General features: G+C 52.2%; 1 protein-coding gene across 1 annotated transcript; it reads right to left on the bottom strand.

The window, feature by feature from the left end:
- Positions 1-4467: 4467 nt before the first annotated feature.
- Positions 4468-7441, bottom strand: BMP4 (bone morphogenetic protein 4). The gene is made up of 3 exons (XM_068149064.1): positions 7312-7441; positions 6518-6894; positions 4468-5522 (listed from the first exon to the last, which is right to left on the bottom strand). The coding sequence occupies exons 2-3, from the start codon at positions 6885-6887 to the stop codon at positions 4681-4683; spliced, it is 1212 nt and encodes a 403-aa protein (XP_068005165.1). The 5' UTR covers positions 6888-6894; positions 7312-7441; the 3' UTR covers positions 4468-4680.
- Positions 7442-10140: the final 2699 nt, after the last annotated feature.

The following is a 10140-nucleotide window of genomic DNA, read 5'->3' as shown; positions in this document are numbered from 1 at the left end:
CCTTAAACATTTCATGGGTAACCTCTCCTTTCTTCCAGAGATGATACACCCTCTTTTTTTCCCTTAACTCATTCAGAAGTTCATTGCCCATCCAGGCTGGCCTTCTACCCCAGCAGCTCATCTTCCAGCTCATGGATACAGCCTGTTCCTGCACCTTCAAGAGTTCTTCCTTGAAGTAGGTCCAGGTCTCCTGGACCCCTTTGTTTTTAAGGGCTATTTCCAAAGGTACCTTCTGAGTTAGTTCCTTAAGTAACCTGAAATCTGCCCTCCAGAAGTCCAGAGTGAAGGTTTATGCAGGAATCCAGTACTGGTTTGAGGTTCTGATACAGTTTTGTGTTTACATCACAGAACAGGAATTAGTTGGACACTGCTCCTGCCTCTTCCTGATCGCCATACATGACTGTGCCCAAATCTCTCCCTCTCCCTCTGCCAAAGGTCCTTAGCTATAGGAGGGCAGTAATATCTCCTAATACCTGCTTAGGTCCAGTCATTTCAGATAGGGACTATGCATAGTGGAGAACCTTCAGATGTGCTGTCATGCTATGAAGAACCAGATTAAAGAGAACAAAGCACCTCTGGCTGCCAAGATTGCACACTTTTCAAGCCATCACAGTTTGACTGTGCTAATCGTTTTGTAATAGGTGAGAAGTTTGCCAGAGGTGTCCAAGCACTGTAGTCAACACGAGCAGGGCCTCCATCTTCCTTTGCTGGCTCTGTAGCAAAGCCTCTGTGTTCATCCCAAGAATAGCAATGTGCAAACCTCCGTGCTTCTCTTCCAAACCAATCTGCATTTTTAGAAACTAATTTGCAAAGCCTCGGCCCCTGCGGCTGCAAGCAAAGCCAGGCTGTCTGAGCAGCGCTCCCCAGCTACAGCATCTCCAGCACAGCAGCAGCTCTGCTCAAAACGATGCCTCAGCTTTGGCTCCAGGGTGAATTTTCACCTGGGACAAATAAGATCTCTTAGAAGACTCCAGCATCCTACAAGCCAAGAGAGGAGGATTGGGGATGGGATAAAGGTGACCTCAGCTCTCTGGGGGGAGCTCCTGACACATGGCAGAGCCAGGCACCCTGATTTCCAGCACATCTTTACCCCATGCCCTCCTAGAACATTCTTACATAATGTCCGCTGGCCCTCACTGACGGCCACTGTGAACAGTCCAGCTGAAGCCACAGAGAGTTGCTAAACCCTGCTGAGATACTCTCTTCATTTCCTATATTCCTAAATCAGACTGCAGCATGACAGGACTTTTTAGGTATCAAAAGCCTTCTGCCAGAGGCACAAAGATGGAGTTGCACCCTGGTGATCTGCAGAGTATGTACTGCAGAGCTTCCTGGGATACTGGACTGTGGGCCACAGCTACCAAGAGGATGGTTGGAAAATGGTTGCACCCACCTTGATCCCATTCTCCTTTCACTCATAGCTTGGACTGAATAAAAGGGAGACTAAATTGATATGCCTTACCTCAGACCTTCCAAGGATTGCAGTGCCAGCTGCCACTGACAGTGCTGGCTCTGAAATTGGTGACATTTCAAATAACACATTCCATGGTCACAGAACTTGTGTTGCACTTACAAAGCAAGTATATCTGGCATCATTTTAAGCAAAACTAAATGCTGGCTGAGACTCACCCACCACTCCAGATCTCCTCTTCAGGTAGTTTGTGATTGAGATAAACCAGCAAGAAGCCAAATTGACGTGCCTATCTCAAGCAGCAAATGGATAGGACTGGCCACCATGCCAACTCCAAACCACACAACTGTTGCAACAAATGCACAAGACAACAGCCAGAAATGCTGCATGGAATTCCTGGGTCTCCTCAAACCAGCCTCCCAAAAGTAAGCTCTCTCACTCTTGCCAGGCTGATGAAGAAAGTTCTGAGAGCAGCCAAACCCAGCACTGATTGAAGTGGGAAAAAACTCCACCACTGGTTATCAGCTGGAAACTAGAAAGGGACCCAGTTCTGGTTTCTCTGACAATTTTGTCATGTTTTCCTATCTTTACATAATTCACAGGATTGAGAGTTTTGCTAAATGCCTCTGATCACCGGAGGTCATACGGCAGGGTGTCACCTGCCTGGGACAGAGGGATGTAAACACACGGGGAAGGAAACCCTCAGCCCCTGTGCAGTGTTAAAAGCAACAGTTTAGAGGTGCTCCACTGAGTCGGTGGCCTAGCGCAGCCATGAATATAGAATCACTGAATCGCTTAGGTTGGAAAAGACCTTCTAGCATTTCTTTATGTCAGCTGGTTCATATCCACAGTTTAGACTCTGAAAAATTTACAGAATTGCAAAACTTTGATTTTTTTTAAAAAACTGTTGGGATTTTCCCGCAGTTTCTGAGCAGAACACCCCATGTAGGACCTCACCGAATCACAGCTCAGCAGCAGGGCAGGAAAACCAAAGCAAAGAGAGAAAACAGAGAAAATCTCCCAAAGGCCGCATACACACCAGGACAACCTCTTCCCTCACCAGCACCTAGGGAAAAGCAAGTGCCTCTGCCTCTGCAGGGCTTTGATTTCATCATTTCAACACGATGCAAAAGTAAGCACCAAAATAAACAGATCCATAAAGCAGCAGGAACACAGCAAAGCGGCTGGAGGATTCTAGGAGGAGAATGACCTAAATCCAAGAGGCGTTCGTGCACACGCTGCTTGGCTTTATCCTCACAGTGGCCTTCAGCTTCTGGGATACACCAAGGGACAGAGAAGAAAACCTGGGAGAAGTCTCTTTTTTCAACTTTTTTTCTTGTTTTAAGCAAAACACAGGCTTTTTTTTTTTGTTTTTTTTCAAGCCACCCTCCTGCCGTGCTGGCCCAGAGACCCCCTTTCCCCATCTGTCTATCCATCTCCAGCAGCCCGCAGCAGCCAGGGTTATCGGTGGTGGGGGGCAGATGGTGGAGATGTGTGTAATTGCCCTGTCAGGCAGCGCCCTTTAGCTGATGCCACTTCAAAATGAAATTCTTTCTTTGGCATGGCTATGTCTGATATGCAGGCATCAAAGGAAGGCAGCAGGTCGCCGATGCCCCGGGCCACACATTTCCCTTCTAAAGGCAGGAATGAGAGTGTCAGCTCCAGGCCGTGGGGGCCCCAGAGACACGGCAGCAATAAGGCAGACCCTCTGCACCCTACCTGGGGTCCTTGGCAGCAGGGTGACCCCCACTGTGCATTCCCCATGAGCCCACATGCAGCGCCCTGCCACAGCAAGAACACTTGGTATCCATAGCAAGCACCCAGGTCATCATAGCAAGCACCCATCGCTGCCTCCTGGGGTGCCAGGAGTCTGTGGGGTGCCTATGGCAGCCAGATGGGGAGGAGCGATCACCCAAAGACCCTTTGGCAGCAGAGAGGACCCTGTGACCTGCTCTCATGCACCGGCACCCGGTGGGATAGAGGGATGGAAAAGCCCTGCTGGCACAGAGGAGGCTGAGGGCTGGATTTTTTTGGTTTTGTTTCAGAGAGAAACTCAGGGCCATGCTCTCCTCCCCCTGCAGCTCGCATCTCCTTTGTCCACCTGCACTCTTCAGGGAGCCAAGGCTTTTGGCAAGCTTTCCACTCGTTTTTATTGGTTTCTGCTAAGCTGCCCCTTTTGGAGAGTTGGAAAGCTTTAATCATTAAAGAAAAAAAGACAATGCAGCAATTGCATCATGCACTCTCACCCTGCTCTTATCCCTTCCCACTCCCACAAGCACTGAGGACACGAGCCCCACACACACACCCCACATCACCGCTCCCTATTTTCCCAGCCAAGCACAGCCCATCCAGTGTGTTTCAGTCAGGGGTTCCAGGCCATACTTACCTCCAACTGTACCTGCTCAGCTCTGATCACCCTTCTGCTCAGCTCTGATCACCCTCCTGCTCGGAAGCAATTTGGAAAGGACACAGCACAGGTAGCTATTAGCTAACACATTTAACTACTCCAGGTATCTTTTCCTTCTCTTTTTTGTTTTTTTTTTAGCATTGTAATGGGGGCGATTTGATCTTCAAAGGACTCGTGCAAACCTTTGAAGCTTCCCAAAGAAGCCAATCTGCAGTGGGGAGGGGAGGGGAGGGAAGGGGGGAAACGTTAAATAGTTTTAAAACCCGGGGAATCCTGAAGATGGACGAAGGGTATAAAACCCAGTGGGTTTAGCATAAAGCCCTCAGGTAAATCTTCACCTTCTTTTCACATGCATTTTTGGTGGGGTTGCTTTGGAAAGGCTTGGGCCAGGTTAGCAAGGTCGGCTCCATCCCCATCGGCCAGGAGAAGCACCTCTCCAGAGACCCCTCATTCCACAATACCTCTGTGAAAAATAGAAATACTAACATTTGCAAAGCCTTTAAAGAGGAAAAAAGATGGGGAGGGAAGCAGGGAAGGAGGGGGGGAAAAGATGAGAAGGAGGGAAGATAAACTCCCTGCTGCACTCCCAGCCAGCACAGCCTCAGCAGCACCGAGAGGTGAGACACAAGATGCGTTTACCTTTAAAATAATGACTCATTTTATTTTTTCTTTTAATATGTAGTTATAAATATATTTTGTCAAAATATATGATCATTATTGTCAAAAACATTTGCACATAAAGTCATAAATAAGGTCAAGGTGAACGTTTAGTTTAGAGAAGAGTCCAGCTATAGCAAGCAGTTCTGGGGTGGAACGGGAGGGAGAGAGAAGGGGAGTAGAGGGCAGCAGGGAACAGGGGCAGTCAGCGGCACCCGCACCCTTCCACCACCATCTCCTGGTAGTTTTTCAGGACCACCTTGTCATACTCATCCAGGTAGAGCATGGAGATGGCGCTCAGCTCCGTGGGCACACAGCAGGCCTTGGGGATGCTGGAGTTCACAGAGTTCACCAGCGTCTGCACGATGGCATGGTTCGTGGAGTTGAGGTGGTCAGCCAGAGGGAAGGGGCAGTCCCCGTGGCAGTAAAACGCCTGGTACCCTGGGGGTGCCACGATCCAGTCGTTCCAGCCCACGTCGCTGAAATCCACATAGAGGGCATGGCGGCGGCAGTTTTTTTTGTTCTTGCGGGAACGCTGGTGCTTGGGGCTCCGGCGGGCTCGGCGGGTCAGCGCGTGGCCTCGCCCGTCGTGTCCAAAAGTGACCAGGAGTGGCCTGAGCTGAGCCCAGTCCCCGCGCCCTTGAGGTAAAGATCGGCTAATCCTGACGTGTTTGCCCTGATGAGTCTGTGTGTGGTGGAGGTGGGTCACCTCAATCACTAGCCCGTGGTTCGGTTGCTTGTCCTTGGTCCACCGAATCACGGCCGGGCTCACATCAAAGGTCTCCCAGCGTGTCACGTTGTGGTGCACCAGACGCGTGTCCAAGAGGCGCGTAATGGCCTGAGTGCGCTCCGACAGCGGCTTCATCACTTCGTAAATGTTTATCCGGTGGAAGCCCCTCTCCCACGCTGCGCTTGGCTCCTCCACCTGCTCCCGGTACAGCCGCAGCTCCGCAGAGGAGATCACCTCGTTTTCCGGCACACTGCTGAGGTTGAAGACGAAGCGGATCCAGGGCGTCTCGCTGGGACCCAGGACACTCTCCAGGTGCTCTGGAGGGGAGCAGGGCAGGGAGGGGAAGCAGTACAAAAAAGCAAAAAAAGAGGATGTCAGCCTTGGGCACTCAGCCGCAGTCCCCTCACCCCCAGCACAGCCACAGCATGCACCCATGCTTCACCTGCCTTGGCAGCCAACAGAATTTCTCTGCTTGCCCGTGCACTCCTCCCAGCTGGACCCAGAGCAGCTCCTGCCCTGGCACCACTCACTGGCCCTCTGCATGCCTGCACCCAGAGTGGCTCACTCCTTTCCATCTCAACTCCCCTTTCAAGGAGGCTTTTCCCGTTTTGGGGAGGCTTTTTCCCTTTCACTTTCCCCCCTAGCCTCTCCAAAATCATCTCCCCGATGAGGCACGGCACGACAGAGCACAGAGGTGCCTTGTTATGGGGCACAGGGGGCAGGGGAAAGAAAGAGAAGCAAATTCCAAGGCAGTAATGATGCGGCTGGATTAATAATTCAGATTTACTTTGGAAAAGAAACATCCGCTAGGAAACATTTGGATCAGATTACAAGGGTCTATTGAATAAACCTTATAAACACACAGCTGTAACTATTAAATTCGAGTACAAGGTTTGGGGGGATTTTTTTTTTTTAAGAGCAAAACCAGGCAGCGACTGCTTTGATAGTTCAAAAGTAACACACCGGGGTGATATCCCGCCCTCTCTTTACTCCTGCATCCGATCCAGAGCCATTAAATCCATGCAAGCCCAGGGACTGACCCCAAGGCAGAGGCACTGAAGGAAGCTTGCTCATGTCAACCCACGTGAAAGCACCTCAAAATATAGTCAAGCTCCTGTTAAGCACAGGATGCTGTTAAGTATACAGAGCAGCACGCCTGTCACCCACACACAGCAGGCTTGGGGGTGGGGGGTGGTTTTCCTCCCATAAAATTAAAGCCAGGCACGTCCTACTGCTAAACGTACTAGTGAAGCTTCCAAAGGCAAGCAAAATCCCAGTTGGGGTTGTGAATTTACCCCCTCCCATCACCAACCTTCATGGTGGAAGCTTCTCACGGTGTTTGCCCGGCTGGTCGATCGCTCAGGGTACTGCAGGCTAATTTCCTGGAGGTTTTCCTCCTCGTCTCCAGACTGGAGTCGATAGAGATCCAGCATGTAACTAGGAATGACGGCTGACTTGCTGGGCTGAGGCCGCCTTCGCAGCCCAAACATCTGCAGCAGAGTTGTTTCGAAACCCCGCAAGAGTTCATGGCTTTGGGCAGAGCGGCGTCCGGATCCGGCTTGTCCCTGAAGCTCTGCGACTTTCTTCCTGCCGGGCTCGGGTATCAGGCTAGCATGGTTAGTACCTCCTAGCAGGACTTGGCATAGTAGGATGACCATCAGCATTCGGTTACCAGGAATCATGGTGTCTCTGGGGTGCAAAAAAAAGACGTAACAACAAACAACAAAGTCAGGATGAGAAGCAAACCCCCACACACTTCTCCTTCTCTTGCGAATAAACTTAAAAATCATCATCATCATGATGATAATAAGTGGTAAAACGGCGTTAGATGCAGTCCCGGCGCGGCAGCAGGCGCTCGCCGCCCGGCTGCGGGTCTCCGCCGCATTCCGGCCCCCGATCGCCGGATAGGGCCGGGGCGAAGGGGCGCCCGGTTCGGTGAACAGTGGGACCGCAGGTTCGCGACCCGCCGCCCCACCGCGGGATGGTGGCAGCGGCGGCGTTGGAGGGGACGGACCGGCGACAATCCCCAAAATAAAGTTTCCAAAAGTACAATAAGGAACCCCCAAACTACGGAGCGAGGCGGAGAAAGAAGAGGGCTGTACTCACTGACAGCAAGCAAGGCATATCAGCACAGTCCATGATTCTGGAAAGCCAGCCCGGACCCAGCGCGCCGAAAGCCTCGGGGCAGCAGCTGCCGAGCACCTCCCGCGATCGCCGCCCGGGCGCAGTGCGGCCGCCGCCGCCGCCGGCCCCGGTTTTCTCCCGGCCCTGCAGTCACGTGGAGCCGCTCAACCCCCGCCAGCCCAGCCCGGCCCGGCCCGGCCCGCCGCCCCCGGCCCGCCCCCGCCCGGCCCGGCCCGGCCCCGCGGGGGACGGCCCGACCCGCCCCAACGCCCGCGTGCGGCTCCCGGCCCCGCGGCGCCGGCCGCGCCGGGGAGGTGGTGGTCGACGGTCGGAACTCCGCCGGGGCTGGGGGTTGAGTTGCGGAGGGGTGGGACGGGGTTAGCGCGGCCCTCAGGCTCCGCTCAGGTGCATTCGCGGGGGACCGGCACAGCCCGCCGGCCCCTCTTGTCCCGCTCTCTCCCCTTGCATGGCCCCGAGAGGGAACGTCGCTGTGGGTGCCCCTGGGGCGTCGGTGTCACCGGCTGGTCCCCTCCCAGAACCCCGGGTCGGAGGAGCGGCAGCGGGACAGCTGCTGTGCGGGCACCCCAGGGCGGTGGAGAGGCCAGTTTGGGAAGGGAAAGTTGGGAAGGGGAACTCGGAAAGCGGCTCTGCCCCGACGAGAATGGAACGAGACGCAACCGCATGGAGAAAGAGACAGCAACAGAGACCTGATTCCTCCCCTGCTCCCGCTGCGCCTCGAGGGGCCCAGATGCTGGAAACCCCCCACACGCTCCCAGGGGCTGGGAGCCCGCTGCCGGGTCCGTGGATTAACCTTGCCCCGGTTTTCCACCCGCCTGCCGGATTTTTTTTATCTTTGTCTTCCCCCTTCCCTCCCTGGCTGCCAGAAAAACTCTCTCCCTGCTTCCCACCAGGCCCGGCTCCCGGACCCCCACCTGTGTGGGAATCAGGAGCCTTTCCAAGCCAGCACAGGCTGTGTAGAGTCACAGCTGGCAGTTCCAGTGAGATACGACCAGGGATCCCCTGGAGGAAGGATGGTCCCAGCCTCATGCTGAACCCCAGCATTGCCCTGGGCCAGCTTTGAGGTTGAGACTAGGAGCCAGGCTTCCCAAGGTTTGAGGCTGTTCCCGCAGGGGATTGGGGACTGGTCTGCCACTAGCACACATCAACTGGAGATGCTGTACTAATAAGGCATGGAGGAGGCAGCTCCTAATGAGTGGCGGATGTCACATATTTTGGAGAGACAGACTGAACAACCCCATGATAAATAAGGCAAACTCCACCATGGTGTTAAAATACTGTCCCTTTGCCCCACTGGAGTATCCCTTTGTGTTAGGCAAACTGTCATCTGTGGAGACAACTTAGTTAATTTGAGACCAAAAGATGTGGTCATGGAATGGCCACGAGAACTCCTAAGCTCATCAATGAACCGCAACCAAAAGCCAGCTCAGAAGCAATGACTGTAAACCCACAAACCACCATGCCACAGTGCCCAAGCAGACAGCAAGGACGCACAGCAGCATGCATTGTCTTCTTTACAGCACTACCCCCAAACTCACACACTAGTAGATCCAACTTCTTCCAACTTCTTGTCATATTTCACTTCTTTTTTCTTTTCTTTTTCTTTTTTTTTAGCTCAGTCCTGACCCCTGCATTAGAAGAGCCCAGGGATGTCACTGAAAGGACACGCACAGATAAAAGGCAGTGCTGACACTGTAATATCTCTGAGTTATTCCTATACCACTCTGACTTTAAAAGAAACATCTGTTAGCAAGGTATTTGGGCTATGAATCCATCAAAACTCGTGAAATACTGCGCTCGCCATTTCAAGTGGATCACACTGTGTGTTATTCTTAACAAGGGAAAACAATTTGGGGAGTAGCTGCTGTGCAACTTCTTAAAGTTAAATAACATTTTCACTGAAAATACTCCAGTCTATAAACAAAGTTTATGCAAGGGCCTGTACAGCATGGCTCTTAAAACAGACCTCGGGACTGGGAAAAGCCACTCGCTCCCTCTTTGCAGGAGCGGTAACGACATGTTGTGCTCTTTGTCTAAAGACCTCGCCCAGATTTAATTAGAGTGGCTTTGTTTCGCAGAATAGAATCATAGATTCATTAAGGTTGGAAAAGACCTTTAAGATCATTGAGTCCAAGTACAAGCCAGCTACCATGCCTGCTACACTTTATCCTGAAGCACCACATCTACATGCTTCTTGAACTCCTCCATGGATAGTGACTCCACCACCTCCTTGGGCAGGCTGTTCCAAGGCCTCAGCACTCTTTCAGTAAAGAAATTTTTACTTAGTATCCTATCTGAACCTCCCCTAGCACAATCAGCTCTTCTCCTCTCATCCTATTGCTAGTTGCTGGAAAGAAGAGATCCACACCAGTCTCTTCTCCAGAGTAAATAAGCTCAGTTCCCCCAGCAGCTCCTCATACAACATGCTCTCCAAACCCCTCACCAGCCTCGTTGCACTAAAAAGATTTCAAAGGTTTGGAAGGCTTCATAGAATCATAGGATGATTTGGGTTAGAAGGGAACTTAAAGATCATATAGTTCCAACCACCCTGCCATGGGCAGGGACACCTTCCACTAGACCGGGCTGCTCAAGGCCTCATCCAGTGTGACCTTGACCACCTCCAGGGAGGGGACATCCACAACCTGCTTGGGCAACCTGTTCCAGTGTCTCACCACCCTTACTGTAAAGAATTTCTTCCTAATATTCATTTTGTCACTGATTAATTCAGTCCCACAGCATCCAGATCCATAAACCATTGCTTATGTCATGCTGGTTAACCATGCTTCTGTGCAA

Source organism: Melanerpes formicivorus, unplaced genomic scaffold (assembly GCF_026170545.1).
Source record: "Melanerpes formicivorus ecotype bairdi unplaced genomic scaffold, bMelFor1.0.p_v2 SCAF_17, whole genome shotgun sequence".
NCBI lineage: Eukaryota > Metazoa > Chordata > Aves > Piciformes > Picidae > Melanerpes > Melanerpes formicivorus.
The sequence above is the reverse complement of the archived record's forward strand: the minus strand, read 5'-3'. Positions and strand labels throughout refer to the sequence as shown.